This window comes from Pelecanus crispus, chromosome 1, assembly GCF_030463565.1.
Source record: "Pelecanus crispus isolate bPelCri1 chromosome 1, bPelCri1.pri, whole genome shotgun sequence".
Classification (NCBI taxonomy): domain Eukaryota; kingdom Metazoa; phylum Chordata; class Aves; order Pelecaniformes; family Pelecanidae; genus Pelecanus; species Pelecanus crispus.
Window position 1 is genome coordinate 87,130,567 of NC_134643.1, and position 20,994 is coordinate 87,151,560.

Here is a 20,994-nt window from a genome sequence, read left to right on the forward strand (position 1 = left end):
TGGTGTTAAGATGATCAGAGTCAAAAGGATACCAGTTGAGTATTTGTAGTGACTTTAAATTATTTTTTCATATTTCTTGTGTTTTCTTGTTCACATTAACATTTCTTGTTAAACTGACTGATTTTGCTTTGAGATTCCCTTTCAAAGCTAGTTTTGTCTTCTCCTTCTCTCAGACTCCCCCCCTTCTCATTCATTGTCCCATTTGCAGTCTGTAGTGCAGCCCATCAAGGGTAGACATTTTCAAAAGGCTTTTTCTTCTTCTAAGCTTTAGTGCCTAATTAAAGAGATGATTGCTAAGAGATTGTGGAAAGCATCGTTAAGAGGGTCTGATTTGCTCTTTTTCTTACCTTCCATGCACAGGTCTCAGATCAGAATTTGTGAGTAAATGGGATAGCAGCATCCCAAAATATTCCTGTGCTGGGATTGTGACAATGGACAGAATACAAGGAGACTGTGCCAGTCCTGTGCCACCAAGAGATGCAGAGAGGAGCAGGACTGGAGAACAAGACCCAGGACTAACTATGTTGGGGAAAGCACATGAGTTCTTTCAGATTTGTGATCTGGAAGGCAAAGGCTTCATCACTCATCAAGACATGCAGGTAAAACAAAATTGGCTATGTGAAAAGCACAGTGAGAGAAACTCCTAATGCCCTTAATGAGTTGAGACTGATTAATTTGGAGTTAAAAATTGTAACACCCTCCTGATAACTTTAAAGAGGTATGTAGGGTTTAAAATAATCTCTTTGAAATCTTACATAATGCTTGCATTTGTTTCCACAGACAAAGCAACAAAAAAGTGGAAAATCAAAGTAAGTGAAGTTTAAAAAAATGCCCCAGGAATTTAATTCCATTCTCGTTGAGAAAGTTGAAACTCCAGTAAATTCATTGCTTTGACATTTGCCACAGCATCATGAATGTATTCAGTCCACCAATATAATCCTTCTGTTTTTTCAGCAAAATTGTGTAAATAAAGTCTTTCATTTTTGTTTTACCTGCCAGACAATGGTAACTCTCAGCTAGATTACATATATATGTAGGAAGTCTAGAGGAACAGTATTTTAGCGTTATTCAATGTTCACAATAATCTTACCAAATGTTCTTACATTCTTTGAGGGGCCAAAATCAGATTTGCTGAAAATGTTGATGAAAAAAAGCAACTATATAACAAAGTCTTTTGAAAATGGGATTGGGTGCATATTGCAGAAATGGTGATTTGAACCAGTATGTGGCAGAAAACAAGAATGTACTTATGCTTGGCATGCAAAGTATAATTTCGTTCTGTTAATCCATTTCTACTTCAGTACTTATGGATAAAATAGAATTGGGGAGTGGTAGCAAATAAATTCAGCACAAACTACTACCAATGGAAACCTCTAATATAAAATTTAGAAACCTTCTGTATCCTCAGAAACAAATAGGTGTCTGCATACAGAAAAATGCAAGTGAAACACTTTTAACTACCTATGTTGGAAAAGCAAAAACGTAGTAAATTGCTCAGATTACTGTCTCTCAAGAGCTTTCTGTGCAGTTGTGTGTTGCTGAGTTTTGTGATGACCTGTGCTAATCCTGCAAAGTTGAAAAAAGATAGGAGCGCAGATGCTTGCTGTGCTGTAGGCTCTACCAATATACATTATCTCATTGAAGTAACTGAATGCAGACAAATATGTTGTTAGTGGTAATTTTAGTAAATCCAGATCCACAGAGAATTTCATAGATAATAATGTATTGTCTTTCCAAAAACTGAATGGCATATATTTTCACCTAGTGGAAGACCCGCATATGTATGTATGTGTATATAAAAAGTTTTAATACCTGTTTTTGCAAGGAACATAAAAACATTTGTTTCTGTTTGATTCTAAGTTTTATGCTTAAAATGCTGATAAATTTATACTTCAGGTTCTAGAACAGATGTTGCAAAAGATGCAATAGAAAAAAGGTTGCAAAGGACAGATAAAGCACGTCTTCTGTTTCACCATGAGTGTTTGTTTACCATATCTGACAAGTTCCCTATGTATGTAAGTGTCTGGTTCATTTAAATACAGAAATAAGAGTGCTCACAACACTTGAAAATATGTTTCTTTATATTTGTTTTTATTTCCTGCTGTTCCAATTTAAAGATAATATTACAAATACAGACCTTTTGAAGATACTGGATTATTCTTACTCCACTCAACACTTTAGTAAGTCAAGAGTAATTCAGCTGAAATCAGTGCAGTTCCATTGACAAAAAACTAGGGTGAGACCCATCTCCTCCATTTGATTTTACAGTAATTTAGTGACAGTGAATAGAAATTGTAAATGAAAGACTTTTACATTAATTCCAGCAATTCAGAAACCCAGGTTCTTTCAAGCCAGTGATAGCTCTCTCATTGTCCCATCTTCCTTGTAATTCAGCGGTGGATTAATAGAGATTTATTTGGACAACCAGTGACAGTAATCTACAATGTTTTCTAATAGATTTGGTACCATTATTTATTAATATACAAAATAATGATAGAATAGAATAAAATAGAATAGAATCATTGAGGTTGGAAAAGACCTCTGAGATCATCAAGCCCAACCGTCAACCCAACACCAACATGCCTACTGAACCATGTCCTGAAGTGCCACATCTACATGTTTTTTGAACACCTCCAAGGATGGCAACTCCACCACCTCTCTGGGCAGCCTGTTCCAATGCTTGACCACTCTTTCGGTAAAGACATTTTTGCTAATATCCAATCTAAACCTCCCCTGGCACAGCTTGAGGCCATTTCCTCTTGTCCTATTGCTAGTTACTTAGGAGAAGAGACCAACACCCCCCTTGCTACAACCTCCTTTCAGGTAGTTGTAGAGAGCGATAAGGTCTCCCCTCAGCCTCCTCTTCTCCAAAATAAACAACCCCAGTTCCCTCAGCTACTCCTCATAAGACCTGTGCTCCAGACCCTTCACCAGCTTCATTACCCTTCTCTGGACACACTCCAGCACCTCAATGTCTTTCTTGTATTGAGGGGCCCAAAACTGGACACAGTATTCCAGGTGCAGCCTCACCAGAGCCGAGTACAGGGGGACGATCACTTCCCTGCTCCTGCTGGCCACACTATTTCTGATACAAGGCAGGATGCTGTTGTCCTTCTTGGCCACCTGGGCACACTGCTGCCTCATGTTCAGCCAGCTGTCAACCAGCACCCTCAGGTTCTTTTAGGCCAGGCAGCTTTCCAGCCACTCCTCCCCAAGCCTGTAGCGTTGCATGGAGTTGTTGTGACCCAAGTGCAGGACCCGGCACTTGGCCTTGGTAAACCTCATACAGTTGGCCTCAGCCCATTGGTCCAGCCTGTCCAGGTCCCTCTGTAGAGCCTTCTTGCCCTCCAGCAGATCAACACTCCCACCCAATTTGGTGTCATCTGCAGACTTCCTGAGGGTGCACTCGATCCCCCCCCCCCATCCAGATCATTGATAAAGATATTAAACAAGGCTGGCCCCGAAACAGAGCCCTGGGGAACACTGCATGTGACCGGTCGCCAACTGGATTTAACTCCATTCACCGCTACTCTTTGGGCTTGGCCATCCAGCCAGTTTTTTACGCAGCGAAGAGTACAGCTGCCTAAGCCATGAGCTGCCAGCTTTTCTGGGAGAATGCTGTGGGAGACAGTGTCAAAGTTCAGGTAGATGACGTCCACAGCCTCTCCCTCATCCACTAGGTGGGTCACCAGGTCATAGAAGGAGATCAAGTTGGTCCAGCAGGACCTGCCTTTCATGAAACCATGCTGGCTGGGCCCAGTGCCCTGGTTGACCTGCACATGCCTGTTGAGCGCACTCAAGATGAACCGCTCCATAATCTTTCCCGGCACTGAGGTCAGGCTGACAGGCCTGTAGTTCCCTGGGTGCTCCTTCCAGCCCTTCTTGTAGATGGGTGTCATATTGGCAAACCTCCAGTCATCTGGGATCTCCCCTGTTAACCAGGACTGCTGATGGATGATGGAGAGTGGCTTGGTAAGCTCCTCTGCCAGCTCCCTTAATAGTCTGTGGTGGATCCCATCCGGCCCCATAGACTTGTGAGTGTCCAGGAGGCGTAGCAGGTCATTAACTGCTTCCTTCTCGATTACGGTGGCTTCATTCTGCTTTCCATCCCTGTCTTCCAGCTCAGGGGGCTGAATACCCTGGGGATAACTGGTCTGGCTATTAAAGACTGAGGCAAAGAAGGTATTAAGTACCTCAGCCTTTTCCTTGTCCTTAGTGACAATGTTCCCCCCACACCCCCGCGTGCAATAAAGGATGGAGAGTCTCCTTGGCTCTCTTTTTCTTGCTAATGTACTTGTAAAAATATTTTTTATTATCTCTTACAACAGTGGCCAGATTGAGTTCTAGCTGGGCTTTTGCCTTTCTAGTTTTCTCTCTGCATGACCTAACGAGACCCCTATACTGTTCTTGAGTTTCCTGCACCTTCTTCCAAAGATGGTAAACTCTCCTTTTTTCCCTGAGTCCCAGCAGAAGCTCCCTGTTCAGCCAGGCCGATCATCTTCCCTGGCAGTTTGTCTTACAGCACATGGGGACAGCCTGCTCCTGCACCTGTAAGACTTCCTTCTTGAAGAATGCTCAGCCTTCCTGGACCCCTTTGCCCTCCATGACTGTCTCCCAAGGGACTCTCTCGACCAGTGTCCTGAATAGACCAAAGTCTGCCCTCCAGAAGTCCCTGGTAGTGGTTTTGCTGACGCCCTCCTTGCTTCTCCAAGAATTGAGAACTCTATATCATACCCTATCATGGTCGCTCAGCCCAAGACGGCCTCCGACCACCACATCTCCCACCAGTCCTTCTCTGTTTGTAAACAGCAGGTCAAGCGAGGCACCTCCCCTGGTAGACTCACTCACCAGCTGTGTCAGGAAGTTATCTTCCACACACTCCAGGAACCTCCTAGACTATTTCCTCTCTGCTGTGTTGCATTTGCATTTCCAGCAGATGTCTGGCAAGTTAAAGTCCCCCACAAGAACAAGGGCTAGCAATTGTGAAGACTTCTGCCAGCCATTTATAGAATGCTTCATCTACCTCTTCATCCTGGTTGGGTGGTCTATAACAGACTCCCAGCAGGACGTCTGCCTTGTTGGCCTTCCCCCTCATCCTTATCCATAAGCACTCGACCTTATCATCACCACTGTTGAGCTCTATACAATTGAAACACAGAGCCACCCCACCACCTCTCCTTCCTTGCCTATCCCTTCTGAAGAGCTTATACCCATCCACTGCAGCACTCCAGATGATGTTTTATGCTGAACAACTCTATGTTAGACATCTACTGTTAGAGTTATTCATTATGCTTAATTAGAATGGCTAGTTAACTAGAATCCCTGTACTGCAAACGTGAGTTTGAAATGTGTATAGTTGATTGTGATTGCACTTTTCATGATGTTCACTCCCTATAGCAAAGACATAAATCGATAAAGTAAATCAGTTTTTTCCTTAAAAGGTACCAAGTGTTGATCACTTTTGCATCCTGCTGTTTGTTACTTCAGTACTACTTACCATTAATGAAGCATTGCTTTAAATACAAGAAGTAACATTAAACTTTTTAATCTTTAGTCCTGTGATGAGGCATGATTTTCAACAGAGTGCTGAGTATCTAAAATCCAGTTAACGTTAGTGGAACAGATCCTGCAAACAAAGTTTTCTGATGTGTCTATAATATAGTAATTATATTAAAGATTTATTCCATCCTGATTATATCATGCTGTTTATTTTGACATTATGTTAATACTGGTTGTTCAGAAGTTTTCATTCCATTTCAAAACATCAAATGTGCTCAACTTTCAAAGAAATGAGGTTTTCTGAAATTGCATGAAACCAAATTCTACCTGAGACTTGAAACCACAGCTTTGCACTTTGGGTTATAATGAATAATGAGAATTATTGTTGCAAAATGTTTTGCTTTAATGCGTATAGCAGAACTGGGTTCAGATCTTGCTCTTAGCTATTCGACCTCTGTCTTTTTATTTGGCAGAGTAAAAGCTTGGTATTTTCAGATAAGTAAGCGTAGATGTCATGAAAGCACAGAGCACATTGGGTGGCAATACAGATAATTTCTCTTTAAGCTCCTGTGGTGTCTTTCGATATGTCTTATTTCTTTGCTTTATTTTTTTTTAAGATTTTTAAGAGCCTCATATTGAAAGGAACTATGTATATTAATATTGTCATCAATGAAAGAGACAGTGAGATTGAGTGCACCCTCAGCAAGTTTGCAGATGACACCAAGCTGAGTGGTGCAGTTGACACGCCAGAAGGACAAGATGTCATCCGAAGGGACCTGGACAAGCTGGAGAGGTGGGCCGTTGTGAACCTCGTGAGGTTCAACAAGGCCAAGTGCAAGGTCCTGCACCTGCGACAGGGCAACCCCCAATATCAATACAGGCTGGGGGATGAAGGGCTTGAGAGCAGTCCTGCGGAGAAGGACTTGGGGGTACTGGTGGATGAAAAGCTGGACATGAGCCGGCAATGTGCACTTGCAGCCCAGAAAGCCAACCGTATCCTGGGCTGCATCAAAAGAAGTGTGGCCAGCAGGTCCAAGGAAATGATCCTGCCCCTCTACCCTACTCTGGTGAGACCTCACGTGGAGTACTGCATCCAGCTCTGGAGCCCTCAGCACAAGAATGACATGGAACTGTTGGAGCAGGTCCAGAGGAGGGCCACAAAAATGATCTGAGGGCTGGAGCACCTCTCCTATGAGGACAGGCTGGGAGAGTTGGGGTTGTTCATCCTGGAGAAGAGAAGGCTGCAGGGAGACCTTATTGTGGCCTTTCAGTACTTAAAGGGGGCCTACCGGAAAGATGGGGACAATTTTTTTAGCAAGGCCGGTTCTGACAGGACAAGGAGTAATGGTTTTAAACTAAAGGAGGACAGATTTAGACTTGGATGTAAGGAAGAAATTTTTTACAATGAGGATGGTGAAGCACTGGAACAGGTTGCCCAGGGAGGCAGTGGAGGCCCCATCCCTAGAAACATTCAAGGTCAGGTTGGACGGGGCTCTGAGCAACTTGATCTAGTTAAAGCTGTCCCTGCTCACTGGAGGGGGTTTGGGCTAGATGACCTCTAAAGGTCCCTTCCAACCTAAAGCATTCTATGATTCTATGATCATTCTATGATTCTGTTTTTCACAGTAAGCCCAACATGAGCAAATAAACAAAAACATACCTATGAGACTAACAGTAACATTTTGTTTTCCTCACAAAAAAAAAAACCCTTAAAATTTTTTTTGAAGAATGAATACAAGAGGTTTGGAAAACATTGACTTACTCTTAATAACAATGGTAAGTGTGGCCCCAGTTCATCAGAGTCGGTAAATCATCCTCAGGCAATTTAATGGAGCAAAATGTTGTTACATTCTTCAAAATCTCCTATTTTCATATTTTTTTTCAAGAAAATGCAAGTAATTGTAGTGTTTTCTACTGCAAAATTAGTATAACTTGGTTCAGAATTTGAATCCTGCAATAGGGCACTCCAGCTGTAGTTGGAGAAGCATATATTTATCAGTCAGGTTTGCAGCAAGACCCACAAGCAGTTGTACTGGAATAGCAGGTTGGTCTGTGTTTATCACATGGTCAGAAGAGGACAGCCAGCTCTCAAGAAGCACTCCTTCAGCAGGTCCCAAAGATCTGGCAGTAGGAGTTTCTGTTTCTGTTTTTCTAAGAGTAAAAAGAGTAATTTGTCTGAAGCACCTCCTCGCTCATCAGTGGTGTGTAGGCTGTAAGAATTTTACAAGAGAAGCTAATTTTAAAGTTTCCCTTTAGATGTAAGAGATTAAAATCTAAAGCCTTGGGAAGATGGGTGTGTTTAAGTGAGAAACTGATAATAAGTCCAGTGTATCGCTGATGAAGTAATGTATTTAGACTGAATGTACATCAGGTTTTCTTAGTTTTTTGGAAGTAGGCAGCAATGCACAATCCTGCTCAGAAATCCCTTCGGGACTATTCCAGATAGTTCTGTGCTTTAGAAGCTCTGTTGCTTCCCCTTCTCAAGATCACCTTAGAATTCCTTTTACTGCTCTTCCTTTCAACTCATACAGGTTTATAATATATACCCTAAACCCTTCGTTGCAGCCCGGGAAGTCCTGGTTAATGCACTCAGGCTATTCTTACCTTGGCTATATGGCCTGCTATACTGAATAGTGGTTTCTATTCTTGGACTGCAGGAAAGACTTTCTTTGGTCCTACGTCCCTTCCCCACAGTGGAACAGATTAGCACTTTTTGTTCTGATGAACTTTATCAACTTATTAGCTTGCAATTTTAATATGTTGTATATACAATAGGAGTTCAGGGAAGGGATTAAAATATTTACTAATAAAGCAGAGGACTTCACCAGTGTATGCTTATATTGCTTCCAAAGCTTATGGAAGGTTTTACTCTTCCTAGTGCTGACTCCCAGTGGAAATCCTTGCTGTTGTAGTTGTTTGCCGCTCCAGTTGCCTCCTGTTTCTGGGAATCTGTCTATACTGTTAAAAGAGTAAAACCATTAGGGCCAGATTTAAAGAATATTTTTTTTCTTTTATGCCTGTCTTTAGATTCTCAGGAAAAAAATAAGTGATTTTGTGGAGCTGCTTTAATGAAGTTTTGTCTTTTTTGGTGTGAGCATGCTGCATTTCAGAAGTAGACAGTCATGAATTACCTTTAACTTGTTACAGGAGCAGCAGGTTTGCTCCTTGGACCATGCAGCTTTCTTAGCTTTATTTATTTACTTATTATTTATTCTAAAGCAGCTTTAATTAGGACAGTATACCCTCTATATTGTTCTTGTTTAGAGAGTCTCTTGCTTGACCTCATGACATGGAAGGAACTAGGTAGGTGTACAGTTCTGCTGGCAAGTTTGTCCAGCTGCATGATAAGCAAGGCATTTCACCATGATAATCAAGCCATTTCACCAGGGTGATGAGACTCCACCTCAAATTCTACCTCTTCCCCATGTGATTGGATTCTGTGTCACAAGGAGATTGTTCTCACTGCTTTGTCATAAAGGATTCATAAAGGCAAACAATGAAGTCACAAAAGCAAATCTCCCTCAGTTGATGTTGTTTTACTCTGTGATGTATTTGAATTTTCACTCTGGGAAACAAAAGGACCTTCTGTATTATTGATGTTCTGTAGAATCCAGTCATCCTCTCATCCTGTAGTACTGGCTAAAGTTGCTGCATGTTTTGTCATTCCAGAGACTGCATCCTGAGTTACCTCTTAGCCTGGAAGAGCTTGAAAAAGTTTTTGTTACATTGGATGCTGATGGCAATGGCTCACTTACCCCAAAGGAGTTCACCACAGGATTCAGTGAGTTTGGGAAGCATGTCTCCTGTATAGATCTTTATTCATATTCTATACGCTCCACATCAATAAAGAAGCATTTTATCTTAACAGTACACTTAACGATGCACACAGGGAGCCAGACTATTCCCTAGATATAGCAGATATATGTAACAGATGAAGAAGTGGTCAAATATGCCTATAAATAGACAAAGAGCTCCGGGGTCTGTCTTTCCTGTGTAAGATGGCAAGCCATAGCACAATATGAGACATATGATGTAACCATCTGGATTACATGTGTTTTAAGCCATGGAATAGATCTATGAACAAATTTTGGAAAATTTCCCTTGGGGGAAAAAACGTCTTGTGTTTTATTTCATACCAGGTCATAAGAACTGAGAGATAATTATGTAAGACAGTGTTGAAAATGTGCTAATACCACTGTCCTTACAGCTGTGGGAATGCTTTCTACAACAAATTAATTCTTCAAGTGGTGCTACTTTATTTTACAACAAAACAGAATGAGGCAATTATTATTACTGCATGATGGGAGCTGATAAGTTCTTTGTAACTGCCTGTTTTGCAACAGCACTCTTACTGTCATGTTCTCCGTGTTTGTGAAAGTGTTGTTTTCCCCCCAGCTGTGAGGTTCCAGATAAGATGACACTGTTAGTTAGAGAGACTGTGTTCGGCTGTTTATGCAGAATCAATTTTGTACTTAAATTTTAGTTCTGCTGACTATAAGCATCAGGTTTAAGCATTTTCTCTAGAAAATGGAATCTCTTCTATGTGTGAATTGTAACATTAAATCTCAATTTAAATACTATGTATAGGCCTAGCAAATAGGACCTTCATTTTTGTTTGCAAATCATCAATCATTTGAAATTTTCTCTCATGTCCCACCTCTCCCATTTTAGAGCTAGGTCAAGTACCTTAATAAAGATTATGCTTTAATCTGCAAATTGCTATTACTTAAAAATGAAATAATCATGGAATCATAAAATGCTTTAGGTTGGAAGGCATCTTTAGAGGTCATCTAGCCCAAATCCCCTCCAGTGAGCAGGGACAGCTTTAACTAGATCAGGTTGCTCAGAGCCCCATCCAACCTGACCTTGAATGTTTCTAGGGATGGGGCCTCCACTGCCTCCCTGGGCAACCTGTTCCAGTGCTTCACCATCCTCATTGTAAAAAATTTCTTCCTTACATCCAAGTCTAAATCTGTCCTCCTTTAGTTTAAAACCATTACTCCTTGTCCTGTCAGAACCGGCCTTGCTAAAAAAATTGTCCCCATCTTTCCGGTAGGCCCCCTTTAAGTACTGAAAGGCCACAATAAGGTCTCCCTGCAGCCTTCTCTTCTACAGGCTGAACAACCCCACTCTCTCAGCCTGTCCTCGTAGGAGAGGTGCTCCAGCCCTCAGATCATTTTTGTGGCCCTCCTCTGGACCTGCTCCAACAGTTCCATGTCATTCTTGTGCTGAGAGCCCCAGAGCTGGATGCAGTACTCTATGTGAGGTCTCACCAGAGTAGGGTAGAGGGGCAGGATCATCTCCTTGGACCTGCTGGCTGTGCTTCTTTTGATGTAGCCCAGGATTTGGTTGGCTTTCTGGGCTTTGTATTACTGCTTTACTTTTCATAAGTGAATTATATATATTTCTTAGTTAAATGAAGATTATTTTCATAAGTAGTCCCAGGTGCAAAACCAAAACTTTTGGGAGGTTGTAAGTGGCTGCCATCTCCAGCAGCTCCAGAGCCTAGGGATTCCTCCTGCCCAGCTGCTGGAGCCCAGTCCAGAGACCCAGATGGATGTGGCAGCTGCTTTCCTGTTTGCAGGTTCAGCTGGTACTGAAGTTAAACGTGTATTCCAGAGACATCCACACATGTGCGCACACAGAGACGCACAAAGGACATGGACACAGCAGGCTGCACAGACTGCCACAGACAAGGCACTGCCTTCAGCAGCACCTGTGTATAGCATTCACATAAAACATAAGGATAGACAGTGTAAAGCATGCTACATTTTAACCTGCTACACAGGATTGACAGGTATTTTCTAGGGATCCAGGCTAGGTATTCATACATTTGGCTAGGTGATGATGCTGGCATTCCTAGTAGAAGCAGAAGCTGTCCTAGATAAAGGCCGCTTTAGAAAACTAGACAATGCAGAAAGCAGGGTAGTGTCTGGATAAAACTTGTACTGCACCAATTAGTTTGGGAGAATCCTGTTCATATCTCTAAATGGTGGCAAATCTGAAATTTGTTGTAACCTCTCTCTGCACCATATTCTGTTGTCTCTGTTAACATGCTCTGCTGGGTGCTATGAGAAAAAATGCAAGACAGAATTGATAAAACCATAAACACACCAGTATTTCTGTTTCCTTGGGTCTATGGTAACTTCTGTACTGGAATTTAGAATGTAACCAAAGAGCCTCTGCAGAAAATCACAGTATGCCTTTTGCCTAGATTCCTTAAAAATTCTGACTTGCAGATGTTCAAATACCTGGCATATTTAGAATTTGATGGAACGTATCCAGTCTTCCCCAACTGAACACAAGTGCATTGATTATTCATGTGGCAACTTCACTTTCTGCATCCTCACTCTACAACTACTGTACTTGTTTCTTCCTTTCTTTTTATGGCTGTAGCTAAAAAGCCTGTAGCTGTTTGTTTTAGTATTCTTTGCAGGTTTCAGTATTTTTGGCTCGCTCTCTATATATATCCTTTTTATCTCGAATTCTAAGGTAGTTTCAAGCTTCATCTGTTTGTTAATTTACTTGAATCCTTCAAGACCAGGTGACTTCAGTAGTATCTATTCTTGCTTAGACTCATGTTTAATTTAAACTGAATCAACTCATTTGTCAATCCATGGTTATTTCTTATAATTGATTCTTCTATACTGTTCTCAACACTTAATAGAGCAAATACAAGGTAACATCATGTGTTGTTGGCTTGTGAAAAATTGTTGAGAAAGTCTCATGACTTTCATGAAGGTCTCTCATGACTATGATATGGTGTCAATAGCCAGGAATGTCTGAATCTCAGAATCACAGAATGGTTGAGGTTGGAAGGGACCTCTGGAGGTCATCTGGTCCAACTCCCCTTCTCAAGCAGGGCCACCTCAGGCCAGTTGCCCAGGGCTACGTCTAGATGGCTTTTGAGCCATCCAAGGAGGGAGACTCCACAATCTCCCTGGGCAATCTGTGCCAGTGCTTGGTTACCCTCACAGTACGAAAGTGTTTCCTTATACTCACATGGAACCTCCTGTGTTTCAGTTTGTGCCCATTGGCTCTTGTCCTTTCACTGGGCACCACTGAAAAAAGCCTGGCTCTGTCCTCCCTCCATGTATTTATATACATTGATTATATCCCGGAGCCTTCTCTTCTCTAGGCTAAACAGTCCCAGCCCTCTCACCCTTTCCTCACATGAGGGATGCTCTTAATCATCTTTGTGACCCTTTGTTGGACTCTCTCCAGTATGTCCGTGTCTCTCCTGTACTGAGGAGCCCACAGTTGGACACAGTACTCCAGGTGTGGTCTCCCCAGTGCTCAATGAAGGGGAAGGATAACATTCCTCAACCTGCTGGCAATACTCTGTCTAATGCAGCCAAGGATACCATTAGCCTTCTTTGCAGCAAGGGCACATTGCTGAGTCCTGTTCAACCTGGTGTCTGCCAGGATTCACAGGTCGTTTTCTGCCAAACTGCTTTCCAGCTGGGTGGCCCCCAGCATGTATTGGTGCACGGGGTTGTTGTTCCCCAGGTGCAGGACTTTGTGCTTACCCCAGTTTGGTGTCGTCTGCAAACTTGCTGAGGGTGTACTCTGCACCATCATACAGGTCGTTAATGAAGATGTTAAACCAGACTGGATCCAGTATTGATCCATGGGGTACGTGCTAGTCTGGTCTCCAGCTAGACTTTGCACCACTGATCACCACCCTCTGGGCCCGGCCATTCAGCTACTTTTCAGTCCACCTCACTGAATGCTCATCCAGCCTGTACATCAACAGCTTCTCTGTAAGGATCTTGTTGGAGGCCTTACTGAAGCCCAGGTAGACAATATCCACTGCTCTCCCCTCATCTACCAGGCCAGTCACTTCATCATGGAAGTTTATCGAGTTGGTCAAGCATGACTTCCCCTTGGTGAATCCATGCTGACTACTCCTGATGATTTTCTCATCCTTAATGTGTCTGGAAGTGGTTTCCAGGATTAGGTGCTCCATCACCTTCCCAGGGATCAAGTTTAGGCTGGCTTAGCCTGTTGTTCCCTGGGTCCTCTTTCTTGCCCTCCTTGAAGATCGGGGTGACATTTGCTTTTCTCCAGTCTTCTGGCACTTCTCCCAGTCACTATGATCGATCTAAGATTATCAAGAGTGGCCTCACAGTGACATCTGCCAGCTCCCTCAGCACTCCTGGGTGCATCCCATCAGGGCCCACAGACTTACATATGTCCAGTTTACTTAAGTATTCCCTGACCTGACTGATCCTCTTCCACCAAGTGTCATCTTCCTTGCTCCAACCTTTCTCTCTGATCTCTGGGCCCTGGGATTCCTAAAGGCCAGTCTTGCTAGTAAAGACTGAGGCAAAGGCGGCATTCAGTACTTCCACGTTTTCCATGTCCTGTGTAACCAAGTCCCTCATCTTGCTGAGGGACACATTTTCCCTAGTCTTCCTTTTGTCTCCTATATACTTACAGAAGCCCTTCTTTCCTTCTTTTTTTTTTTTTTTTTTTAACATCCCTGTTCAGATGCAATTCCATTTGGTCTTTAGCTTTCCTAACTTTATCCCTGCATGCCCAGACACTGTTTCTGTATTCCTCCCAGGTTACCTATCCTTGGTTCCACCCTCTGTGTGCTTTCTTTTTGTGTTTGAGTTTGGCCAGGAGCTCCTTGTTCATCCACGCAGGCCTCCTGGCATTTTTGTCTGGCTTCTTATTCATTGGGATGGAGCTCTCTTGAGCTTGGAGGAGGTGATCCTTGAATATTAACCAGCTTTCTTGGGTTCCTCTTCCTTCTAGGGCCTTATCCCAAGGGATGCTTCCAAGCAGATATTTGAAGGGGCCAAAGGCTGCTCTCCTAAGTCCAGGATTATGAGCTTGCTTTTCACCCTCCTCCCTGCCCTCTGGATCCTGAACTCCATTATCTTATGGTTACTGCAGCCAAGGCTTTCTTTTGACTTTCACATCCCCAGCGAGACCCTCTGTGGTTGGTGGGTAGGAGGTCCAGCAGAGTACCTCTCCTCATTGGCTCCTCTATCACTTGGAGGAGGAAGTTATCATCAATGCATTCCAGGAACATCCTGGTTTGTTTATGTCCTGCTACATTGTCCCTCCAACAGATACCAGGGTGGTTGAAGTCCCCCATGAGGAACAGGGCCTGCAAACATGAGGCTGTTCCTATCTTTCTGTGGAATGCCTCATCCACTTGTTCTTCCTGGTTGGGTGGCCTATAGCAGACACCCACTATAGTGTCCTCTTTGCCTGTCCTGTCTGTAATCCTAACCCATAAGCTCTCCACCAGCTTCTCTTCAATCCCCACACAGAGCTCCATGCATTCCAGCTGCTCTCTCACATAAAGGGCAACTCCCCCTCCTCGTTTCCCTTCCTGTCCTTCCTAAGGAGCCTATATCCCTCCATTGCAACACTCCAGTCATGGGAGGCATCCCGCCACGTCTCCATGATCCAGTCTTTCTGTTATTAATAGAAATATCCCAAATAGGTGGAAGAAACTGCTGTAGGAGTCAAGTTTAGAGGAATTAAAATGCACGTAAGTCAAATGGTGGGAAATAAGTGTTAATAAAATGTAGCTTCCTATATGCAGTTTATACAGGAATTTGAGGTATGCCTTTGGTCATGCGCTAAAAAGAATGTTAAAAGAGGAGGTACATTTTGTCAGTAGTAATGCTGTGGTTATTTTACATTCCTAACTTCTATTTAAGAATATCAAGAAGTAAGGCCACAACATCTATAAGCTGCTTGTTGCTGCAATTTATGTCTTTTGTTTATGGAGCTCTGAATTTTTTCAGTATGTTTGTGGATTTTGAGGTGAGTGATTTACTGAAAGTTAAACATTAAGCTGGGGACAAAGTCAGGCATAGAACTTGGAGATCCTCTTGCCATGCCTCATCCTTTTGTTGTTTCATTATACTCCCTTTTCTTGTAAAAAGTGTAGGTGTTATCCTCACAAATATATTTACTGTAAAATTTCATCTTTAGTATGTTGCTCTTCAATGACATTGCTTCTTATAGTAAGTTCTGAAAATGCTAACGTGTGTAATTTCTAATTTTTAGGCCAGTTTCTTTTGGGTCAGATTGCTTTGAATAATGAGATGATGCAACAATCAGAAGGTGAAACAGCCTGCCCACTTAAATGTGAAGAGACAGTGAGTGATGATGAGGATGAAGAATTCCAGTTCTCAAATCTGATGGATCGGCTTGGAGCTAAAAAGGTTTTGGAAGAGTGAGTCTTCACAGCAATAGTAATAGATTGTATGATCTTTTATGATTCAGCTTTGGGTTTGATTTTAATGGAATCCAAGATGAATGACGAGAACCAAGGCTGCTCAGTAACACAGTGATTCTTTAAAAATTAATTTTCTTGTTTGTCAGATACGATAAAATGCCATTCAACCAAAATTTCCAAGAGCAAAGCTATTGTACTCCAGGCATATGAAACGTGTTTGTGCCATATGAAAGCTATACCATTAGCCCAGTGACATACCATGGGTTTTGAACATAGATAATTACTAGCATGTAATCCACAGATGCCACTGATTCTCAATCAAACAATGCATGATGACTGCTTTTTTGGCATGGGCTGTGTTTAAAGTGCACCAGTTAACCATAGGAAGGAATGTTTTCTCACCTTTTTCTACTTTTTCTCCCCTCCATGCATAATTGCATGTTGTGATTGCTCTGATAACTACGTCTTCCAGGACCAGGATGACTCACTCTGAAACACAGAACACAAAAACTGCTCTAAGTGCTTCTTGTGTGCTGGCCTGACATTCATTGCTCAATCACAATTGATGTTCTTGATCACAAAAAGCATGGGGCAGAAATGGGAGAGAATCTGGACAGATAGTAGGAATGTTTAAAGAAATGCATCAGTGATCCTTACCATGAAATAAGAGTCCTCATCAGTGCTTCTCTTCACCTGACTGCCTGTTACAGGAAAGAGGTGATTGTCAGTCATCTTGAAAGTCATCTCTTCATTGTGAAGAGATTTTTATCACCCACTTTTTCTATCCTTATCCTCATTTTGTCCTTTAAATATAGCACTCTTTGCTGGCTGGGTTTCAGGCTTACAATGCACATGGAAGAGAATGAGTCAGGAAGAAACAAACAAAAGAAGTTGTTCAGGAGAATTTTGGCAAAGTATTAAAAAAAACATTATCATTAACAGTAGAATATCTTTTTGCCCATATCTGCTGAACAGATTTGGAAACAAAACATGCTCTTGGTAAATCTTTAAATCAAAATTTTCAGGATGTGTTCTATTTTTGTAGCCGTCCCGCTGTGGAATTAAAATGGGTTGAAAGTGAAAGAAGACAGTATAAATGCAATTTGTTAGCTTGTCTAAGTAAGAGACTGAGTCTCATTAATTTCTCATGAGGAAGTGTTTTTGATTAGCTTCCCCACTGCACCCCCCCCCATTAGATTTGTGGGAACTTCTTTACTTCTAATAGAAGTGACAGGATGGTACAGTGTATCTTATCTGTCTTCTTTTATCATTCCTGTTTAGATGAAGTATCTGGCAAGGCACCCACTAAACAAGTAGTTCCTGTGATTCTCTGCAGTCATGCATGGCCAAACTTTATGATGCACTTTTTGAATAAATGCGGTTTTCATCATTTCCCACCCACCTCATACTTTTCAAATCTGGCACTGCTTAAATAGCCCTTGTTTTTAATAAGCCTTGTGTTCTGACTAGTGATGCCGTGAAGCCTCCATCCACTAGGATGCTGTGAACATTTATTGCAGCCTGAGAAATGTTCTCTCTTAATGAATCCTTTATGATCTCTTCTTTCAGTGAGAGTGATGTGAAGCAACTTTGGCTGCAGCTGAGAAAAGATGAACCTCATTTACTTTCCAATTTTGAAGAATTCCTGGTCAGAATTTTTTCCCAGCTCCAAGAAGCAGATAATGAAAAGAACGAGTTGGAATGCGCTCTAAAAAAGTTAGTACTTCTCTTTGTTAGACTGTTTGTGTAGTTTAACAACTATCTTTCTTACTATTTGAACCTTTGAAATAAACAAGGTATTTTCAGTGAAGAACTGAGGACTGTAATCACAAGAGTTCCCATAATGTAAAATTTTTTTAGTCATGAAGAGTACCAATAAAATTATTTATAATGCAGAACTGGCTGAAATTAGCTTTTCTCTTCCAGTTAACAGAATTTGTTGACTGAGATTCTTTTGCAGGTGTCTATTATTGCACTGCAGTTTTAAGACAGTATTAAATAATTCACTTGTAGTTAATCACTTTGATTCCAGAGGGCAGTCAGATTTAGCAGTAAATCTGGTAATTTGTCTGTGTGCTTTGCAAACATTGTGTGCAGAAAAGCTATAAATCTGTATTAACTGGCCAGAGAAATGAGAGGTTTAAGATGTTAAAGCAGCACAAAGCACTGATACCAGTGACAATGTAAGTTAACAAATGCATATGTAAAACAAACATTTGAAATATAGTAAACATTATATATTGGTTTTATATATAAAAACATATATAATATGTGTATATATGAACAAATATATGAAACACACGTATAAAAACAAATATATTAAGAGCTAAAAATGAATAGATCAGCCTTTAATATGTAGCTATCTAGAGGGAAAAAAATTGTAATGCTAAATCTAAATAGAATGCAAAATTATGCTTATAGGTGAAGCTCCCCTGTATTTTTATTACAAAGTGTCACTTCTGAATTTCAGATTCTTACAGATTGAGTAGGCAAATATATTGTTGAACATTTACTGCATTTGTCCAGCACTCTCCTGGCTATTCTGAGAATGTGACAAGGCTTCTGAAGAAAGAAAAAACCTAAAAACATATGGTGATTAAAGACAATTGATTTATATTGATAACAGCATTTTCATCTAAGTCTACAAGTGTGGTTTTAGCCTTCAGACAGCTAGTCAGCTGGAAACAGCATAGAGATAGTTGTGCTGTCTCTTTTAGACTAGAGATTATTTTGGTTTGTGGCTTTTTTTTTTTTTTTCCGTCAGACTCTTGTCAGTGTTTTCTGGGAACTGAATGAATAATTTGTCTGTTTAATGGCTGTGATCAGCACAGAGGTGCGTGGAGAATACATTAGCATTACCTGACTTTTCTGGCTGACATGAAACCTCTACCTTAAAAATGCATTGGATTTTTATGCCTTTGTAGTAAAACAATTCCTAAGCTAATTCCTTCTTTCAATTGCTCCTGATAACACCTCCAATTTCAGTACATAGATTGTTGTTTTGTTTGTAATCAATAGCTGGAAGGAGTCAGAACTATCAGAGAAGTAATACTGTTTTTGATAACAGTGGGGATGAATAACCTCTTTTATTTTAATCTATGTACAAATAACAGCAAAGCTCAAGCCAAGACCATGTAGAGGGGGGAATTTTTTTTTTTTCTATCCACATGCTTCTTAGCACTAAGATGCATGTGTCCACATAGACTGGTGTCGTGGTTTAGCCCCAGCCAGCAACTAAGCATGATGCAGCCGATCACTCACTCCCCCTACCCTGATGGGATGGAGGAGAGAATTGGAGGAGTAAGAGTGAGAAACACCCCTGGGTTGAGTTTAATAATTGAAATAAAGTAAAGTAGTAGTAGTAATAATAACAATATAATAATAATAGTAATAATAATATACAAAGCAAGTGATGCACAATGCAATTTTGCTCACCACCCACCGACCAATACCTAGACAGTTCCTGAGCAGCGATCACTGCCCCCTGGCCAACTCCCCGCAGTTTATATGCTGAGCGTGATGTTGTATGGTATGGAATAGCCCTTTGGTCAGTTTGGATCAACGGTTCTGGCTGTGCCCCCTCCCAGTTTCTTGTGCACCTGGCAGAGCATGGGAAGCTGAAAAGTCCTTGACTAGCATAAGCAGTACTTAGCAACAACTACAACCTCAGTGTGTTATCAACATTCTTCTCCTACTAAATCCAAAACACAGCACTATGCCAGCTACTAGGAAGAAAGTTAACTCTATACCAGCCGAAACCAGGACAACTGGCCAGGATTTACTGTGAGGTCACAGAAGATAAGGGATGCTGCTTCTTGAGGTCTTATCATGTCTCCTGGATTCTTCTTGATTGGTGACAATAGTACCCTTTGGAAGTTGAGAATGAATGCAATCTTTAATCTTTCCTTCCTGACTCACCTCTGTGCATCATTAGGCAATAATGCAGTCTACTCTCAGCCTTTTGTCTCCTTTCCTGGATATAGGCTGTGCTTTTGTCTTAAGTTGTTCCTGTTTTTCTAACCTGGATGCCCTGAGAAGCTCCATGTGCATGTGCTAGGATCTTTATGCCCTGCCAATCTATGCTGTCAACCCATGACGTTCTTCTATACCTGTTTTTTGTCTTTTCTTCTGGAGCTTTCACACATGCATATTTTCATTCATGAAGCTGAATCCTGTGGTGTAAGAGACCCAGGGGTTTCCTCCTGTCCTGGTTCAATAGATAGAGTGTGATACTGCTGTTCCCATTTGTAGGCCCAGCCAGTAGTGAGGCTGAATGTATATTCTCAATACACACATATCCAGATACACCACACATAGGAGACTGTGCAGGCTACTGATTAGAAAGCAGTGCCTCTATTGGCACCCACCTAAACACAAGCAGCATTCACACAAACATGAAGGATGACAGCCTGATCCGGTTTCTCCCATCCAGTTTATCAGGAGTGAATTTTGTTAGTGAAAACATACACACATGCAGCCCTCCCCCACACATTATTCAGAAACAAACCTGCATTCACAGATCCTTGAATAGTGGCCAGGACTTTAGTCTACCTAATGTCCCTGCCTGCACCCTGGGCCCCTTATCCATTCTTTGACTCAGACCTTGGGTCTTTCCAAACGTGGGTCTCCTTCTACTCGCTCACTGGTTCAGCTGGATTGAAGTTTACTACCAGAATGTGTTCATTTGCTCACTCATTAACAATCATAGGTCCTTCAGATATTAGCATGAGGCTTTTTAAGTCCACTTAATGCCCATGCTGAGACCCTAGTCCCCTTACCTCCAGTCATCAGCTCAGACCTTCAGTTTTTCCAGATGGAGATCTCCTCCTCCTTGCTGGCTAGTTCAGCTTCAGGTATGCTAATGAGTAACACCCACACAGAACAGACATTGAGTTTACACAGTTAGAAATAGGATGTAATAAGAAGATAGCACAGTCTGCAATAATCGGACACAGGGCTTGACCAGACAAATAGATGAACCATCATATTGCTTACACTTGACTAAGCCACTTATCCCCCCTTCACATCCACCTTGGTCCCTTTCTCTATCCTTGTCTCCTCATAAATAAAAAACTTGTCCCTAAATCCTTTTTTTTTGTCATTGGTCCCAGTTTTTTTACCTCTGTATGCAAATTTCATATTTCTGATATTGGTAATCTTGCCCTTATATGGTGTTACTGATGTGGTTATCTAGATTCTGTTTTCCTTGGCAAGATTCTTTTCCCCAAAAGGTGCCAAATACTCTTCTTCAGATAGCGATGAGGTTGGCTGTTTACTTGCATAAGTCC

At 41.7% G+C, this 20,994-nt stretch overlaps 1 protein-coding gene across 1 annotated transcript in view; it reads left to right on the top strand.

The window, feature by feature from the left end:
- Positions 1 to 431: 431 nt before the first annotated feature.
- Positions 432 to 20,994, top strand: part of CRACR2A (calcium release activated channel regulator 2A) — a 57,287-nt gene continuing 36,724 nt past the window's right edge. Inside the window, exons 1-4 of the mRNA XM_075726322.1 lie at positions 432 to 599; positions 9,169 to 9,280; positions 15,535 to 15,703; positions 17,276 to 17,422. Of these exons, the coding sequence (XP_075582437.1) occupies positions 432 to 599; positions 9,169 to 9,280; positions 15,535 to 15,703; positions 17,276 to 17,422 (596 nt within the window). The remainder of the gene's footprint in view (positions 600 to 9,168; positions 9,281 to 15,534; positions 15,704 to 17,275; positions 17,423 to 20,994) is intronic.